Genomic DNA, 21,001 nt, shown 5'->3' on the forward strand with positions numbered 1-21,001 from the left:
ACCATAAGGCCTACATGTGCTTTGATATCATTACCCAGAGGACAATGCTGCAAAACACTCGTTAATCTGGACACACAGCTGATGCAAAAGTGAAAGTTTTGGGCCCAAACAGTAACATGTTGTTGAGTGGCCTGCTCAGTACCTTGAGCTCAGTCTATCAGAGTGGGTGTTTAACTTGCTGAAGACCACACAGATGACAGAACCCCCCCCTCCCAAGAAAACAAGCAGTAAATGAGTGCTTCAGTAAACTCTCAGGGAAATGTATTTCCAGTCAATAATTTACATCTCCTCGAGATGTAAATCCCAGTCAGGCAAACAGTCTCCAGACAGACTTGGCATGCTCATGTATGATGACTGGAGAGCTGTAGTCTTACGCTGCTACGTCATAACTGTTGGCTTCAGTTGCAGATTTAAACACAAATGTAGGTCATGGAGGACTTTCACCATCATTTATATTATTGTTTTTTTTTCTTTCTTCAAAGCTTCTCTTTGTTTGATCTCGTTCTCTATTGTACCATTAAACTTTCTGCGCTCCGCTAATTTGTGTTGCCTTTTCTGTGCGGGTTTAATCTTCTGATCCCAACACTTCTCTCTGATGTCTCCATGAATGTAGTACCATCGTGTTAACTCGGTTCCTGAGTTAATCCGGTCAGTTAACATTCAGCCGGTTCAACAAAGGGTCAAAGTCATGGAAAAAATAAATGCTCACAGAGGAGTCCCGTGGTGGAAATATAGTATTTTGGGGATTCCTTGTAGTAATCTCTATTGACTGTATCCTCAGCTATGTTTCACAATTGTGTATTAAAAGAAAAATAATTAGACTTGATTTGAATTAAAGACAGATACTTTATAAAAGAGAAAAACCTTGCCTGGTTCCACATAACTCACTTTTTCCCTCATTTAGAAGAAGGTCATTGATCATCACATGGGCTCTATGTATTGAACGATAATACCCAGGGGGCTTTAGGATTTCTAATAGAAGAGAAATGGATGATTGGACTTTGGGTCATTATAAATAACCACAAGGACAATGACATTTTTCCGTCTCATGAATGGCATGATGTGCAAACTTTTAAAGCTTAAACACAAAAATATAACAAATTATCACTGCGAGTATATCACAGCTTAACAGCAGCCATGAGAATGCTCCCAACCAACAACCCAAGCCCCCAAAGAGAGGGTTTAATCATGAGACAAACAGAGGAAGAGGAAGAGTGAGAGAGCTACAGAGCGAGCGAGGGAGAACGAGAGGTATAGTAGATTACCCTAGAGCCCACTCCTGCTCTTTCTGGGCTCTGGTGTCCCACTTTCACTCTAATCTGCCTTTCTGGTCTGACACACATTCCACAGACAGATAGACTGAAAGGATTTATTAGGACCTCTATGGACTCAATTTAGTGATTTTAGGTTGAGCACTGCCATTTGTGTTTTCTGGTATGGACAGCTGAGGCTACATACTGTACTGAAATACAAGCTTTTTTTTTTTTTGCAACATTCTCACCTACTAGCAATCACACTGTGTTACAGCATTTAAACAGAGACTTTTGGAAACGTGTGGTTTAGGGGCTTATGGCAGAAATTAAGATTTATAAACATCATTTATCTCATCATTTCAGCAAATTTATTGGACTAAAAAAGACACTTCTTGTAGACCATGGGTAAAAACATAATATGGTCAGGAGGACGTGCGTGAAGTCTGGTGTCCCAGTTGATCATTTACTATGAAGAGGACAGAGGGTCAGACTTGACGCAACAAAAAAAAAAAAAGGTAGATCCTTTGTGCATGGCTAACGTCACACTATCGCCTCTCAGTCAGCTTTAAATGCAGTTTTGTGTTTCTTTAAACTGTGAACATGACAGGGACATGACAGCTAGCTTTGAGCTGAAGGTATCACCTACAGTACCCTAAAAAAAAGTAATGTCACTTTAAAAGATAAGTCTTCGTAACAACATGATTTTATTTCAATCTAAGAGGAAAGCATGTAATTGAAGTAGGAATGTTGGAGATTTATTCAGAGACATACAGAATTAAAATCCTGTGCATACATGCCCATAAAAAACCTCTTGAAAAAGGCCTGGAGAGGAGGTTGGTTAAAAAACTGGGGATTACATAAGAGATTCACTTGAAGCTGCTGTTAATTTTTGTAGCTATTTGAACAGAAGCAATCATGCTGTTTTAATATGAGCGTGCACAAGATCAACAGGAGTCTGTATTATACTTATCTTTGTATAAATTTAAGGGCAAAGTGTGAAATCCTTCATTCAATGATATAAAATATGACATCTGATATGTATATATCAGATGTCTACACCCATAGCAACATTTGAACACTTTCTTTAATAGATTTAAAACTTTAACAGCAAACATGTATCCAGAGTCAGACGTTGGTATACATGATACCATTTAATTATGCACTTTATGAAGTGACTTTTTCCACAGTGGGAGAAAATGATTCAACAGTTTATCGGACCCAGTCCAAATCTACAGCGCCAACAGCATTTACCTTGAACAGAAATGTGACACTGTTCGATCATCTGGGACTATTGTTCAGTGTGTTTCAGTTCATTAAAATGTCATTGGCTACGCAGAGACTTGATTCTTACCTTTCATTTCATTTATGACTGATTCAGGAAAAATATATTTTTTGCTATTTAAGGGTGCCCTCAAACTAAGCCCATGTACCCAATACAGTGCCAAATCACTAATTAATAATAGTTCCCCTCCAATGTCCCCGGCTGGTGCTCACATTGTTTCAGCCCCGACCTGGCCTAAGCACTTATCACTTGAATTTCCCTCAGGATCAATAAAGTATCCATCTACCCATCTTTCGCCTCTTCCAACGGTGCTAAGAAGTGTACTTTGCTTGAACCCGCTACAGACTACAGCGCTCACACTAGTCACATTAAGTGAACTCTAGTGTGAGTGCGCCATGAGACTCACAAGTTCTTTCTAACAAAGTTAGAAACAAGATGAAGCAAAGGTGATCAGGTTTGTGGCTAACTTTCCTCTAACTCAAATTAATGCAACACAAGGCCCAGAAAATGATCTGCAGGAGTTCGGCTTCTCACCCTCTGCACTTACTGCCGTGTATATATATATGAACGTCAGCTCCACTTCCCCTGCAGGGAGGCAAACTGGGAGGCCTTTAGTCCTGGAGATACTGGTGATAATTCAAACCAGACCGGCGCAAAAGAGACTGAACTGTTTGTCAGAACAACACAACACTGCCTTGTTTGCAACACTGGCCCCACCAGATTACATCTAATGTGTGTGTGTGTGTGTGTGTGTGTGTGTGTGTGTGTGTGTGTGTGTGTGTGTGTGTGTCATAGCCTTTGCATCTATACACGTGTGTGTATAAGGGCTCTCTAGCTTGTCAAAGAGTTAGTCAGGAGACATTCACCATCGTCATTCATTCAGAGTGTTTTATGAAGTGTCTCTGGGATGAACAGTCCAGACACTGAGAGCTCACTGAGTCAACCTGCTGACTGGGGAACTAACCATCTTCTACACATTTTCTGTATTATCTGACTCACACATGATAAATACCTAATATATCTAAAGGACAGCATGTGACATGTCATTCAGCAAAGTTCATCACATTACATCCAGAATTTAAAGGATTGTAAGCCTATAGAAGTGTTATTTGTTTCATAATATAATGTCACCTTAACTTATGTTCATGTGAGTGGGATGGACTGAACAAGGTCATACATCCTCCAAGATCACCTTTGTACTCGTGCTGCAGCAGAAAGCTCACCTGACAAGTCATCCTGCAACAAGCTGACGGAGGTATCCCGCTGTGCTATATACATCTGTGCACCCAGAGTCTTCATGCTAATGTGTAGCTGTTGTGCTCAATTCGTAAGCCTGACACATTGCAGACTGGACAATCTGAGCACATTTACAAAGCGTTTATTCTCAACATTCTGACCTCGCTCTCCTTCTGCGTCTGACCTTTCCGTTATCCAACCTGCTTTTTGTCCTTGCAGGAAGTTTGAACAGAGCGGGAAGTTGGAGGTGACGAACAGAAGAGGGGTTGGGTGCTGCTGTCAAAGACCGGCTGTGTTTACAGCTGGCCTCGACAGCCCTGGCACAGGCAGGAGGTAAGACCGTACATACAAAGGAAGGGAGGACAACGAGAAATTAAGTTTGGAAAAATAACTAGAATATGCTGAGAGAAGAAAGGGACACATTCCTGATCATCAACCTTGAATGAATTAGATTCTTGGGAAAGTATTTCAACATTAAAGATAACGCAAAATAAGTTCATAAGAAGACTATCTTGTCACTAACGGTTATTTTGTTTAATTTCTATTTCATGTCTGTCTCTGTTAAAATGAAAATCAGATAAAGACTACAAGAGCAGCCGTATGAGTGAGCTTTAACATCCCTGTGAAACCCAGTGTGAGCGTGCATGGCCGTACAGAACAAAAGCACAGTGTGGTGGGTCACAGCCCGGCTGGTGGGATGTGGTCTTGTGTAAAGTGTTCAGTGAGAGAGACCTAAAATTAGCCCACGCAGCCACAACACAGACACCCTTGAGCAAGACACTCACACACCAGTGCTTTAAATTGATTAAACGCATACGCTCGGCAGATACAGTTACATACAGACAAACAACACTATTGTGTAGAGGAAACTCGTGCAGACAGAGCAGGCCAGCTTGGTCGCCCTCAGTTTTCCAGAAACACGCACGCACACACGCACACACACACACACACACACACTTAAACAGCGAGATTATACCTGCATCTAAACCTTTTGTTTTATCAGTAAATATTTCAGAACATCTTTGAAATCAAAAAGTAATTTCAATTGGGCAAATCGCTGAATAAAATTCAAATCAAGCCACCTCAGGAAGACAAAGTCTTCGGCTGGTTTGACTAAGAAATGTGTTCTCAGTGTTACTTTGCATGCATGTCAGATGTTCCAAACCTCAAGCTCACCGGTCTAACCGGGTTTATGTTTAAACAAAAACAGAGCAAACAGTGCTGACACACACCACCTCTTGAGTGGACACACACACACACAGCACTCACACAAAGTCAAGTGTGTGGATGATTCTCAGAGTCTAAAACACACTCAGGGGTGTTCAGCTTACTCTGATGTCATTCTGAAAATCCTACACCTTCCCTCTCAGCCTTAGAGAGGAATGTGCCAAACCGTTTCTGCTGCACACATTCAGAGACAAACATACACACCACTTCACTCCTTTATAAGGGCATTTTGAAGCCTAACTCTGAATTAGTGGTGTCCATGGACAGATGCGAGGGTAAATCTTTTCAGGACGTTTCCCTGTGTTCTTGATGTCCGTTTGTTTTATAGTGCAAACTAAAAGGCAGAGGAAGTGAATCTCCCAGAAGAAATGATGAGAGTATGAGTGTAGACCGAAGAAAGGACAAGCAGTGCTAAATCCTTCTTGAGATATTGTCCATGAGTATTTTAGTCTATATGACTGAATCTATACTTGTGCTGTGCATGCGTCTGTGTGCATCCTCTTCTTGGACTAGTCATTGATTGAACCTATGCTTTTGTTTTGTTTATTCGACCCATTAACTGCTTTAATCGCTGGTTCCAGTGATCTGTAGGATTCCCAGGATGAGGTCAGGGTGAACAGAAGAGAACAGAGGGGGAATTGAGAGGCAGGCAACCCGTCTGAGGATGGGATCTAGGTCTGGGCCGGACAGCGGACAGGAAATGTATACGATCTTGGACTGAATTTGGAGGGAGGACAGAGCCCTTTCAGAGAGGGCATTGAGACAGTGAGCTAGTTCAGGATCTGAAGCGGCTTTGTAACAAAAGGCCAAGCCATGAACTGAGAGGGGCAAAGAGGAAAGGGCCTACTTTTTTTTTTTTTTTTCTTCCAGAGCTGTATGGGGCTCTGTCCGGAGCAGAGCACACGGAGCATGCTTGGAGAAATGAGAAAAATACATACAGAATCAAACTAATGGTCCATGGTTGGTTTGGAAAGCCACTGTGTCACGATCATTCACAACGGAAAATGTCCCTTTGGTCTTGAAACATGTGAAGTCAAAGAACATGTGCATTCAGGTAAACCTGACTGGATTACAGAGTTACTGTGCACAGCCCAGATGGAGAAGAAGAAAAAAAAAGGCACAATACAACAGGAGTGTCTACTCATTTCAAACTCCTCAACTGGATCACTCTTTTATTTGAGTCGAAATAGACGACGGGTGTGTGCTGGTTCAGAGTAATTACATGGCCCAGCGTCACTCAGTAAAACAGGATGAGGGTCAGGGAACAGAGGCCTGATTGAGAAATAACCAGGGCATGCATATGCACCCACCAACACACACAAGAACAAAATATGTAGTGCATGTGCTTTCCTGTGTGTCCACCAACTGAGCACTCACACATCCCTGTCTCATTCCAATTTAAAGATTACAGATGTCCTCAGTATCTAGTTCATGTCTCACCCATTTAAACTCCATTAACCCTCTTGTTTGACTTCCATAATTAGCTCATTGTCAGCTGTATGCATGTATGTCTCAACTAAATCATTACCATGCATGTTGTACACTTAATTCAGCTGTTTAATCATTCTAAAAGTAGCAAACACCATGACTGAGGAGTTAAAAGACTGACTATGTGTGAGTATGTCATCCGTGCCTTTGACAATGACAGGCATAGATAACAGGAAACAGTTGTGACTGGGATTAACACAGACGCCAAGTACATTACCAGATGACTACAAACAGTAAGGTAAATTCCCTGAGACATCTGGGTTTTAAAGCCCCATGTGGCGTTGAATATTTACCGCACACAGCAACATAGCGTGAACAATTCAGAGGCTATGTGTTGTGTTACGCTGTTTTGGATTCAAATTTTATTTTTTAAAAGGCACTAAAGGTCCAGTGCAGAAAGTTCTGAGGGAAGAAGATACACAGCTCTGGATTGGATGTTATTTTCAGGAGCTGAACTCATTGCTGGCACATGTGGGCTCAGTGGAACTAAGCTATTCCATAAGGAGGAGCGGCACTGATGTCAATGGGAGAGGTTATACAGTGAGCTGAAGCGAGGCATGGATAGAGGTTGGACAGAAGGCATCTAAACAGCTACACTGGTAGGTTTTTAATGTAGAAATACCTCATTGATTACTTTCAGATAAACTGATTGTGTGAAATACAGAAAATACATCTGTTGGATTATGATGGGGGACTTTGTATCACACCCACACTAATCCAACACACATAAGCTCCTTAATTTCTAAAAGGCCCATCCTTCCCCTCTCTATGACTACCAAGGGATCAACAATCATTAAGCTTTATAAATGCTGCAGCTTACTCTGGCCCGATGACTGGGCTACCTCAACATACAGTTGTTTAGTTGAGGTTTTGCTTTTTACAAATGGGGGAAAAAAGAGACTGTGATTGTTCCTCTGTAAAGAATATCAGTTAAACAGCTGCAGTCAGGTGAGTATGATGAACATTGATGTAATAGATAGCAGGGATAATATTAATAATATTATAGTTGGTTTATATAAAAAAAAAGGCATAACAATACATCAATTACAGATAATAAGATGCATGACCGGACCGTGACCTTTGCAGGGTATGGACAACAGAGGTCCATCTCAGAAGCAATTTCCATCAAATATAGTTATCTATTAACATTCTGGATGTGCTGAAATAGGTCAAAAGACTCCTTAACTGTTTCATCTTCGGTGACAAACCTGAACTTTTTTAAAGGCTAACTTTATTTGTCAGTCATTATTGTAGCTCCAAATAAGCTGAATGTTCAGAGAGCTGACTGTAGGATTCCAGTAATTATCAGCTCTAACGACACGTTTGTACAACTTAATAATCTTTTTCTGTCTAATGAGTCTGACAGGCTTCTACACGCTTGCTTTGTGCCAGGTGTCCATTTCATCTTCCCAGAGTCAGACATGTCTATACAGACTCAACACTGGAGCTGCTGACAGAGCCACTGGGATTAATATATATATCTATCTATATGTGTGTCTACACACACGCACGCGAACGCACACACACACACACACACACACACACACACACACACACACACACACACACGCACACACAATGTTCACACACAAGGGCTCAGCTCAGAGACAGTGTCCTGACAGCTGCTTACCAACACAGGCTGGGCTATTTTTAAAACTGTGAACACACACTAACTGCTGCAAGAGGTGCCAGAAATTCTACGTTGTGCGTTTGTGCGTGGAAATTGTTTTGGAGCATGCAATAAGCAAGAGGAGACCAAGATTTATGATCTGCCAATCCTTATAATGTGTCATATATAGTTTGGATGACAATTCACAGTACGAGCTTGTTTAACCCTTCTCAGGTCATGTGTGGGTTTTGAAGAAGCCCAGTATAGAATGATGTTTCTGAATCCTGTGGTCTGGCTTAACTCATTTGTTGCACACCTGTGTGTCATGTCATACAAATGTTTGATCTATATATTTTTACATCTTACATTTTTCCCCACCACTCAATTTTTGCTACCTCGGAGGGTGTGGGCTAATCATTGGAAGCTGGAAACATCCTGATGTTTTCTGGATATATTTTAGAATGGGTGGTTCATGAGGTGACACTGTGATGTGGATCATTTCACTCAGCTACTGATGTTGTGTTCTGCACTATCGAGCCTTCTCGTGTTTACTCTCTTATGTAAGTCACTTTGGACTAAGCGTCTGCTAAATGAATTGTAGAACTTACTTACAAATTGACTCTGCCAAAAGTGTTTCCAAAATGAGAAAAGCTGCAACAACACTGTCTCATTCTCTTCTTCTTTAGCACCACACACACATACATACACACAACAGATTGTCAGTCTCCCTGGACATTGTTGCCAGTGGCCTGATCCCTGTGGCCAGACTCAAAACATTCAATCATTAACATTTGATAACACTAGTTCAAACAATGGAAGCATTTATTCTGTTAGAACAAACATGGTCACAGTGTTCCTCCTCCAGAAAGAACACATGTTTGTTTTGCAAACAGTTCAAGGATACAGGCAAATGGCTGAACGTTATTATGACACTCTATTGGTCAGATTCAAGGTTAAACGATAGAAAGGACTTAACAGAGAAAGAAAGCGAGTATGGCCAAAAAAGGAAATATAAAGAGAGGGAGGGAGATGGCTGCGAAAAATAACAACAAATCAGTGCGAGAAGAAAGTGGGAATGTAAAGTTTAACAGACTGTCAAGAAAAAGACAAACGGAAATGTTTATCTCTTCTTGAGTCTGTTGATTTGAGTAAAAAAAACAAACAAAAAAAAAAAAACAAGACAATTTATCCATTTAGGATATTAGTTAAAAATGAAACAACAACACACTGTTGAGTATAACACTTAAATCCTTTCAAGGAGTTAGAACAGAAGAAGGTTGGATATAGAGAACCTCTGTTGTTGATATGAGACGAGACAGGAAGCAAAACTCTGTCAAGAATGTTTTAAATTGAGATTTCAAGGGGACATGTCATTGTTAAGTGTTCGTTCACTTTTAATTAACAACCAGTGTTGCAAACATCTTTTTTTGTGAAAAACTGGCTATAGAAAGCAAAAAGATTTAAAAAATAATACATCCATTTTGAAAATGCAGAGAGGAGGGAAAGCCCAGCTAGCCACACTTAGCATGCCCTGATCGAGCAAACAAAGCTGCAACAACAAAAGGGTATGGGGCTATGATTGACTAGTTCAGGAGAAACAACACTTCCAGTGGGGGGGGGGGGAAAGAAGATTTAGAAGCTCAAAATATTTTCTCAATCAACAAAAGAAGAAAATTCACACAAACAATGGTCAGAAGTGCATCTGCAGCTAAGTTTTGTGTTGTTGCAGCCAAGTTAGCCTCTTTGTGCATGGAGAAAGTCTCAAGGAACAAGTGGTTTCTGCTAATCCTAAAAAGAGTGTGTGTGTGTGTGTGTGTGTGTGTGTGTGTGTGTGTGTGTGTGTGTGTGTCCACTGTCAGCTACAGTACACTACATAATAAGAGACAAAAAGAAAAGAAAAGCCTTCTTCTGAATCCTTAAGTCCTTCTTTCTTCCATTCAAACGTTCCTCACTTGGCATTCCAGTTATTTGATTTCACTCAACTGTAAACTTCTAAGCTCGGCTTCACCTTTACTATTCTCATCAATGAAAAGCATCAAATGCATGTCTCTCATTGTGAGTTCATGCTGTAGTACGGATTAAATACTATATTGTAATCCTCCACTCTTCTCTAACTGGGTGTTCTTAACCAGCGCAATCTAATGCCAAACTGGCCAAGGATCGTCAGTCTGCAGGTTTAATCTCCTCTGTTCATCTTGTGAAAACATCTGGCTCTCATAGATCAGAAGAAAAAAAACCCAAATCACTTACACAAATACAGAAACAAAAACAGCATGTCTCAGCTGATTATTAAATGAAGCTCCAATCTCTCACTGGACCACTACCAGAACTCATAAAAAAATAAATGAATGATCATCAGCTCATGAGCATTTCATTTACTGCAGTTAAAACTGGAGGACTGACTGGAAACAAATCAGTGTTTTACAATGAACTAGGACAGATATGATGGCTGAATTGCTTGGCACAAAGGCTTGACAGGGTCAGTACGTTAACTGAGAAGAAAGAAGAATCTTCCAGGCCATTGGTCACACACAAGACATTTCTCGATATAAATACTATTTTGTAGTGATCACAAACAGTTGCTTGGCACATGGGGGACCATATTGTACGTTGGTTTAATAATTGAAAGGAAAATACATGTTTCTGCTAAATTCGGCCTCAGAGATAACGCAGATAAAGACGTCAAGGAGTAACTTTGATCTCAGCACCTATAAACACAACTCCCACACATATCAAAGCCTTCTGACTGAGTCCACCGATCAACCCTTGAATTTTATGAGCAACTGTCCCAGCCAATACCTGAAGGCTATCCATTAGTATGACCATCTACAAAGGCGGCAGAAAGTCTTGCTCTTCTGTTTATGAGAACTAAACAACCTTCAGTACATGCACTGTCATTTTTTAAAGCGAGGGGTAGGAGAAACAGCAAGAAACAGAGAGGCTCTGTCATCATCTTTTTGAGGCCTTAGCATCCTCTGGTTGCATGGTGAGCAAACTGAAAATGGCCTGTCCGTCTACCAGTCTGCACTTCATCTGATCTAGTCACAAAACCCTACAGGAGCTCTTCAACATCAAAGCTACTGTTAGAGACACGTGCACAGAAACATAGAGGCTGGGGTGAACATCGATTCTGCTCTCTTACTCTGAAGGTGAACAATACAGTAAGCTGATATGTAGCCTAAGTAGAATGATCACTGCTCCAGGCACCTTGACAGTCATGACATGCATAACAACTGTTTCATAGTTTCATATTCAAACACAGCAGTTTGGCAATGTAAAAAAGGAGTCCTCGTTGCAGTAGAATAACACCACAGTTAGCCAAGTAACGATTTTTCTCATATCCTAAAAACAAGTCAACTTTTGAGGTATAATGTCACCTTTGGCTTTAAGAGCAACTGTTGATTTGCATTTTAATAGCTTCCCCGAGATTAGCTCAAACCTTAATTCTTCAAGAACAGGCAAACAAATAAAAACATGAAATAGTGACTTAATAATCATTCGCTCCCTCTTAACACAAATTGAGCATCTTTAGCCTATTGTGTGTGTGTGTTACAACTTACTGCAGCTTCTGCAGAGACGCAGCACCATTAACAGGAAAAATTGAATATCCTAATGTGTTTTCGATGTGGATTTGTGTTCACCGCAACCTTGTGTGTAACTTTTGCACTCATCACTCATTATGCAAATGCCTGCACAGCTCTTTCATTGAACTTTCTGTACATTTGGTGTTTTGATATTATATTTGATCTATTTATATTTAATCGATCTTATTCTATGTAAAGCCTTTTAAAGTACAGCTGTTATAACCATGTCCCTCTTTATTCTACATCTATGTTTGTTGTTTATACACCCAAACATTTCTTATGTTTAAACATGCTTTGTTGGTAATAATCCTTATTCTGTTTCAGATTATCTAACAACAGATATGTCCTTACGTTTGATCTTCTGTATGTCTCAGTGCCCAGGTGTGCAGTGAAACCTGAGTTACAAAGCACATAAATGACAGCCTTGTCATGTGATATATCAAACCTACAACACAATAAGTAGAGCGACAGGGGGGAGAAAGTGATGGAAGAGCAGCTGTAGGATGATGCAATGCTCCTCAGCTGAGTGAACCGAACTCTATTGCAAACATTTACAAAGGGTGAGTGAGACAGATAGAGTGTAATGACTCTCAGTACTCCCCATCTCTCCCCATCTCTCCCCATCTCCCCCCCCCCCATCTCTCGTTCTTTCTGCAGTGACTGGGGTGATGAATGTGTGCATCTGTCTCAGTTCCTATTAATAGTAAGGAGCAGGACTGGAGGTGTCAATGCTCAGGAGAGGTGTGATCTCTCACTCTCTCTTTCTCATACACATACAGAGTGGAAGCAGACTCTAGCAGAGTGTCCAGATGTGGCAGAGGCCGCGTTGGCGGTAGGTCAGAGAAGCAGGGGAAGGGGTGTAGAGGTCGAAGACAAAGCCAGCCACAGAGCTTCAAACAGCATAGTGAGGGATTTACTACCTATACGATAAGGCAAACAACCCACACAACTTCTCAGCACAGAAGGCCCACAAAATGGACTTGCTCAGTGGGGCTACACAGACAGACACACCAACACATAGGTGCCCAGAAACAGGCTGTTGAACGGTGAGGTAACAGATTTATCCCTGTAAGCACTGAGCAGCGTTTTAAATAGGAAACTAAAAAGGGGAATGGGTTAGGTGTAGACACATCTGCTCAAACACTAAAAGCTCTAAATCTCTGAACATAGACAGCATCTACGCACCTCGTGAGTTGGTAGCCAGGTCGGCCACTTTCTGAAAGGCATCCAGGAAAGCAGCCACAGCAACTACAGTCGCCCTAGGAGAGAAAAAAAAACTCCATATCAACGAAAAGTTGCATAGTTCAGGTGGCTGATTATCTTGCATACAAGCATTGGCAGGCAGAGACAAATGACCTGATGGAGAAAATTCTGCATTTGCTTGAAAAGGCAGATGAAAAAAAAAAAAAAGAGACACTTAGCATGTGCATTCATGTGTAATTGTGAGCAACATTTTCAGATCAAGAGCCTTTAAATCAGCCCCTGAAGTCTGAAATGTAAGTGTGTTAAGATGTGTTCTAAGTGCTAGGCATGTGTGTAAACTCTAACGTGCCCCACTGTGTGAGGAATGTCTATGTGATTACTTAGAGAGCGATGGAATCTGTCTGGCTCAGCGGAGCAGCTCTGGAGCTAAGTTTGCCACACTTGCAGGTTGAAGGGAGGATCAATGGGAGATCTACTATGATCAGTTCTAAAGTGGAAAAAGGGGCCTGTGGCTGTGGTTCACAACTTCAACATGCCTCTTGGTAACCTTGTACGGCTTACGAAGAATTTTAATTGCATGCACAATTTGCTAACACCCACAACGTCTGCCTTTCTGGCTGTCTTACTGACTCGTTAGTTTGCTTGCAACAGGCTGCATCAACAGCCCTCACGTGATTAACATCACAGGAGATGAAAGGCTCCCGGTGCATGTGCATTTATGTGGTATCTGATTCTCTCAACAAAGACAAGATTACTAAGAAAAAAGCTAAATAACAAAATAAAAGGAGGTCATTTTCCACAGCTCAGTCAGCTGCAAAAAAACAACAAAAAAAACCCCAAAACAAAACATGTTTGTTCAAACAAGGAGCTCCTTAACATGTAAACCCTTGTTATCATCAACTGGTCAACAGAAAAACAGCAGAACACAACCTGGGAGTTTCCATAAACAGTCCAGACAGGAGGCTCTCATAACTGGGAAAAACAATAGATAGTAGTTTCTACTTTATGTATCCAGGAGCTGTAAAGCAGTGTGGGAAAATTAAAATGGGAAGTGTGAAATTTGAGAAATTTGGGGTTACTGTGCAAAAATGAGTAGATGAGAAAAAAAATCAGGAATTCGAAAAAGGTGGTACTGGTATCTTTGGATATGCTGCATCTATTTTGATTGGTGGAATTTTTGTCCAATGTCAATGCAACTATGTACTATAAGTGTGATCATCCATTTTTAAACCAGTCTTTTAATGCAACCTTAAGGGTGGAAACACACTGGAGCACCTTTGGGTTACAACACAGTACTATCAACTAAGCCACTACGTTATCTGCATTAAAAAACTGATAAAGAGATTTGTTAAAGACAGAAGGTTAATGCTGAATTTTACATTACTTTTAAAAGACCATCTTTGAACTGTTTAAAGGCTGTTCTTGGTTCGTTAAACCAGTTACAGTTGACCCGTTTGATTCCCATAAGGTTAGCATAAAAGGAATACATCTAGATATTCTACTGATAAAAGAGGGCCTAATACTCTCCTTCATTCATGTAAGAGCCAAGTCTTAACATCAGTCAATGTCCTGGCACTCATTTTCTTTATCATCTCAAATCATAATGACTAATATGAGCTGTGTTGATATAGGGCTCACTAGAAGATCCAAGGGTGTGTCTTGCAAATGGAAAAAGAAACATACGCACAGGCTTCCACAGATTCCTTTCTATTTAAAGCCCAGTGCAAGCACCAGAGCAACCTCCAGCTCATATCTGCTCCCACTAATTTATACTGTGAACGCTTTGGTCTATCAGATTCTACTTGCAGCAAAGTCTCGATCACTAAGGTTTGATTTATTCATGCAAAACGGGTTTATGTGGGAGGTGGTTGTAAACGCAGCCTGCTTCAGAACAGGAAGCTTCAGCACGTAAAATGGGCAGCAGTTTACAACTACGAGGCCTGATCAGCTGCTGCTAACTGATCCATGTTTTAACAACAGAAATGTCCAACTATTAAAAGTGTGTAGTCCATTTATTACACTCAAAGTTCTGTACAGCCAACATCAACAGCCCACACTGAAGGTAGAGAAAATAACAGTTCATTACAACAAATACACTACTCACAATAAGTTAGGGATATAGTTCTTTACACGACTGCTTTTCCTATTTGGTCTGAATTTTAATGAAACTCTCGTAAACAGGCCTGCAGCTGTGTGGCAGTAGCATAACGGTGTCTGAGTGTATAGGTCTTTACTTATCATTGTGCTCTATCCTGGGTCTGTCACCAACACTGCCAGTAGTTATGTGTCTTGCTGCAAGTCTGCTGATGACACTTTGAGACTCACCAAGTTCACGAGCAACATCTGACTGCCTGCTACCGACCTGAAGGCGCACTATGGCCAGGTGGAGCTGCTCCCCTGTAGTGACGTGTGTTCATGGCTGCTTGAAGGTTGAACTGGGAATGACCTACTGACAACACCAGCTTTTTATATCCCCAGAATGTTGAAATTGATGCCACATTGAAAAGGGTTGTCTTTTGGGTTTTTTTGGTATATATGTAAGGTACACTGTACACAGTGACACCATGACGTGGAAAACACAAAATGAGGTGTGTCTATCACCTAAAATACAATTGCCTTCCTATCCCAAAAATCACTGAAGTGAAACAAACGCCTTATGTATGGAACCTAATGAGGATCTCACAATATCCCTCACTTATTGTGAGCGGTGTAAATGATTACAGAGTTTAAAAGGTGGACAATCACCTTTTAATCTTCAAGAAGGTACGTGCCTTAAGCTTTGCACAGTTCTCCAAAAATGACCTGACTGCTACGACTGACCTTTAAATCAATCTAAATTGTTTGTCTTGACCCCAGGGCAGGGACAACGCCCCGGTCCTTAACATATCTATTCTGCAAGGCCTTGGCTAAGTCAATCTTAACTCCCGATGGACCCAGGCGTGGTACAGTGGTTGTGCTTTTTCTTACAATGATACATTCAGCACTGCTGGCCTCATCTATTCTTAGTGCCACAGAAGCTAGAATGAGGCTATAGTAAATCTGCATTAAAAGAGGTTGCGTTTACCTCAGCTTGTTTCACACACAACATGCCAAGCACTGTGAAACACAGAGTAGATTGAGGGTGTTTCAAGAAATTGTGTTATGTGTACCGCTTTGTATACATGTTATTACACTGTTCAACTCAGTCCAACTAATTTTTTTTTTAACTCCTTTTGAGCCAAAACAAGTTGAATAACCACCAAGTTCATCATCTGAATTTAGAGTTTTGAGGTGGTTTCTGAAGTTGAAACCAGAATGAGGGAGGTCTGAGTGTAATCCTTGCCCTGTCACAGCTGCATTAACCAAGCCACATTAAACAGACCATACATTGACAAGTTAAAAAAGGGCCTTGATTAGAAATCATCTAGCCTATATTCTGCACTGCCCTCCTTCAAAGCTCACTTCTGTGTGCATGCATGTACATGTGTGTGTGTGATAGCTGCTTAAAACCAGAACTAGGAGGGGGAAAAAACACCATATTTGGTCCAAAAATGACAGGACAACCCCAACACTGTAATTGGTTGATTCTTCATTGCTTTGTAAAGGGGGAACAGAGGGTTTAAATTACAGAGCAGGATGCCTCAGGACGTCATTACACACACAGACATATGCCTGCTACCATTGCTGGCTAGTTGCTTATCCAAGCCAAGGAGGGAAGGTGGGTGTTTGTGTTTTACTGTGACTTTGTGTGTGTACCCTTCTGTCTAGTTCAGTCCCTAAACAGATTACAGAGGTCATGGGGGGGGGGGGGGGGGGCAAATGGGCTAGTTTTGTGCCAAATTTGTAGTCACAGGAGACCGGCTTTAAAAGTAGACCGAAAAAGCCTCACCTATTTGCAAAAAAAACCTTGCTAGTACTAATTATTGCTGCGGCAGCATGGGCAAGCCATATGCAGCCATATGCCACAGCCGCTGTAGCCTGAAGCAAGGTGTAGGCCAGGCTTCGTTGGGGGCAGCAACTCATAAATACTGAAACACATTTTCTTTTTAACAGTTTGTCAATGAATGGCACTCTAGTCATCATGAACAGGAAAAACTGCTCTTTTTTTCTGTGGGCATTAGTGGACACATCCAAATGGAGCAGGTTTAAAATGGACAGGTCAAAGAATAGAATGAAGAAACATTTTTTATTCATTTATAATCTAGTTCTTCCAAGAAGGCCATGTCACTGCAAGAATATAAGGTTGCCTTAGCCAACCCAAAACTTTTCTGGTGTTTTCTTCTGAAAAACAAAACAAAAACTTGCATACACTACACATCTGTAACCATAAAAGCCTACATGCACCTCCTAAATGATCCTATGCGTTGAAACGATGCAGACTGAAAGCCCTGTGATTGGTCCTCTAGGTTTTGGTATTGTGCGTCTCTGGCGTGAGCTAAATGGCTGCAGACGACAGAGCACTGGTGAAAACTACTTGCCAACATCTGAATATGTCAGGTGTAACTCACTGATGTCTCAGTGGCTGAACGAGAGCACAAAAATGTTCCCCCGCCATTTGCCTTCAACGATTCAGCTGCAATACGCTGCACCATCAAATCCTCAGGCATAGCTATTTGAATAAGTACTCGGACAGAACAAATGGTGTTATAATATATTTCTATAAGTGAACGTCATCACCTCTTATGAATGAAACACTTAAGTTCATCCTACTTGTTCAAGTAAGTTAAAAAGTAGATTTGTTCTTTGGCCCAGAGTCCAGACACAGAGCTCTCCCAGTGCTAAACCAGCAGTCATTAGCAAGAAGGCCACCAATACTCCCTGGAGCGCTAACATGGCAGGGTCACATATTTAACCTCTGAATGATGGAGACACTTGAATAACATATCACCATTATTTAGCCTTAATACTGAGAAAATGGACAAATGGGACATGGAGTGGCCCCTGAGAAGTATTGTTAAATCCCTGAGCCTTTATAAAACTGTCAGTATGAGTCTGTCCAAAGACACGTGGACACTTAAATGGCTAGAGAACTGCCATGCTAAGTTAATCAAAGAATAATTTAGACCACAGGACATCCATAGTTACAGTACTTGCTGGACAATGAGCTTTTATTTCAGCTGTCAGGGGCTGTTTGTCTTCTGACACGTGGCCACTTAAAACCAACTAGGAGAGGTGGCTGGGATTGGCATCCATTGTCAGCAGAAGACTTGCAATCATTTTGACAGGAGGTGTGTAAATTTACAGAATCAGAAGTAAAAATTAAATCAGGCTTAAAGATCACTCAATGGGAGAGAAGAACACATAATGAAACCCAGACAGTATTGTCCGAAGATTAGGCTTTTGTGTGAACTGTCAGTGCTTGTCAGAGGACATGTGGCCAAGGGAATAGACACGGACTGTGGAAAGGCCAAAATAAGGTACATGATCAGTGGGGGAGGGGGGGGATGTACTTTGTTGTGTACATTAACTATTTAGAAATTTAGCACAAAGTATCAAACAAATTTACAAAAAAAAAATTAGTTGGTCAAATCTGTAAAAACAGAATGTGAGGCCCAATCTCCAATTGGGTGCCATCATATGGTTGTAAAACAAGTGGGTGACAAGAAATAACGCACTATAAAAAGGACACGTTACTCCAAAAATAAATAATGAATAAAATCTGTTGGGAGTGAACACCAACAGCTTCTCACCTGAGCTGTGACTGCAGTTTGCCAGCCTTGGTGGTGAAGTCCTCCCAGATAGGGTAGCTGCTCTGTGCGGAGAAAAGACATGAACGATACGTTTTCAGAACACATTTCACTTTTCTCACAATTACCCAACTGTTAAGCCATCATGAGGCCACCTGGTGCCTCGCCTCACCTGCGGGGCGAAACAGAACGCAGACCAAGGCTTTCCCATATGTGTCACTCAGTTATGTCACAACATTAGACGTGTTTTTCCATGAACTTGGAAGGGAAGGATCAAGACAATTTTGGCTCTATGAGCCTTTAAGCTTATTTCAATAAACAGGAATAATACATAACTTTTTTTCAAACAGTGTGCTTTGTTAACACCATGTTGTTCAACTTTTTAAAGTTATTCCTTACCTGTTAATGGATGAACAGATGTACGGTCAAATCTTGCTTGTGTTATAGTAGAAAATGGGTCGCAGGCCTCTAGAGCACTAGTACTATGGTATAATGAGCCTGCTTCCCAATGGGACTCTAAATTTACCTAATTCAGGTCCATGGCTGAAAATAGTTAAAGGGGCTTTTATAATAACTCAAGAACAAGTGGCCTTTTGCATTTAAGAGAGGAAGACAACATCATGGTTGAAACATAGTGCATGGTTGTATTTTTTCAACCCAGAACCTTTTAGGAATCATACAGAAAACTTCACAAAAGTTCACAAAAATCCACCTTTTATCACACACCAGGTATGCCGTTTTGTACAAGAAAATGAGCACTGCTGAGTAACATATACGGTACAGTAGCTTCAGCATATGTTTGTCACCGATGTGCTTCTACTGTCAGGGGTCTGAGGAATGTAATGGTATACTGTCAAACATTACACCCAACAACCAAGTCAACTCCAAAGGACCTCTCTTTTTCCTCCCTGCTGACCAATTTCCCTTAAATCACTTTGGTCCCTTTCGATCTCTTCTCTTTACAGGTCTCTTAAATTCAAGGGTTTTATTTGGAAGAGGTTGCCACCAACAGTTCTGTCTGATCATGTTTAAAAATCTAATATTACAGCATAACATGGAAGGGCCTTTTTTTTTTTCTTTGAAGGTTTGGGTACACAGCCTCATCTGTGGCCCTGTAAAAGAACATGCTCTTGTAAGCATGTGAACTTCCAATGTGGCCTATGCTAAGACAAACCATACAGAGAGAGAGAGAGAGAGAGAGAGGATATATGAACTACCCAGTGAAGTGAGACAAGGGGGGCACTGAGAAGTGTTGAATGTCTGAGACGTATTCATAACAAACTATCTGACTCCAGGAGACCCGATGGCCGGTCATTTGACCTACACATGTCAAATCCTTCAGACGCTGCGGGTCATTTTCGACCCTGACAGATACATTCTCCACATTCCTCCAGGCAAGTACAACAGCTGGGAAATCTCCTAATTGTCCTTCCCAAGATGTAAAAATAACTTCAATATAAGAGCCTAATGACTGCCCTCTTAAATCCATATTTAACAGCCACTCATTAAACTTGGACGCATTCATATACCTTGATGTATTTTTCCAATAGAAAGGAATAGTGCGGCCGAATACACTTAGCTGTAGATACCCCCAAACCAAAGTACATGGTTTTTTATACAGACATTTCAGAGACTCTTAAATTACATGTATGAAAAATGCATTGTATTCGTACATTTCCTATGCTGAATGTTGTTATCGACTGAAAACATAGAGAGGACTCAGACGTTAACTCAGCTGATGACCGTTAACACACAAACTGTTTATCAGTTTCGTGAAAGTTGACAAAGAGGGAAAGTTAGTTTTTTGATTGCCTATAGTCAAAAGTGTTTCTGATAATATGTAGTATTTTGCAGAGTTCATTTGGCTTACTTTCATGTCTCCGATAACAGTTTGGAAGAGTCCTCCGAGTGCGCTGCATTCCTTGTCGACAGACTCCATTTTCAGGACCAGCTCCAGCGGCCAGTGCCGACTCGGTGAGCCGCTTTCAGTCAGTCACCTCCGCTCTCCAGGAGAGTAAAAAAAAACTCCGAACAAAAAAAAAACGCCAAATAGTTTAGAGTGTTTTCTGCTCTGAAATCGACGAAGAACTACTTTTTTGTCTGAGCCAGTGGTGGAAAATGAACCACAGTTGGTTCCTGCTGCGGAGCGCTGTTTTACTTCAAATCAAAAGAGGCTGTCGGTACGAAAGAGAGATTTAAATCCCCCTCTCCACTCCACGCCGTCCCGCTCACACCCATGGCTGGACCCTGAAGACAGTATTTAGCAGTGTGATAGTCGAAAGTGGGGATAATCCACAGCGTTAGGCAGGAGAAATGGTCTGTATCCTGTCAGGTAAATACCAACACTCCCGGTTGTTTCCACTGCTTTCTCCACACTAACTGAGGGCGAGTAAAATCTAGAGGACAAGTCACCCTCAATGAAGACAATGCGTACTTCCGGTTTATATTTGTTC

The 21,001-nt window shown here is 41.2% G+C and overlaps 1 protein-coding gene across 4 annotated transcripts in view; it reads right to left on the minus strand.

Moving 5' to 3' along the window:
* LOC306823996 (protein MTSS 1-like) overlaps positions 1-21,001 on the minus strand; it is a 46,282-nt gene extending 25,281 nt beyond the window's left edge. The window contains exons 1-3 of one of the 4 annotated variants that reach the window (XM_079343953.1): positions 20,419-21,001; positions 18,552-18,613; positions 12,865-12,938 (exon numbers count right to left, since the gene is read on the minus strand). In XM_079343953.1, coding sequence (XP_079200079.1) covers positions 12,865-12,938; positions 18,552-18,613; positions 20,419-20,487 — 205 coding nt within the window. In that variant the 5' untranslated portion in view covers positions 20,488-21,001. The remainder of the gene's footprint in view (positions 1-12,864; positions 12,939-18,551; positions 18,614-20,418) is intronic. The other 3 variants (XM_079343951.1, XM_079343954.1, XM_079343952.1) reach the window with 3 other exon arrangements.

This window comes from Symphodus melops, assembly GCF_947650265.1.
Source record: "Symphodus melops genome assembly, chromosome: 5".
In the NCBI taxonomy this organism is placed as follows: Eukaryota; Metazoa; Chordata; class Actinopteri; order Labriformes; family Labridae; genus Symphodus; species Symphodus melops.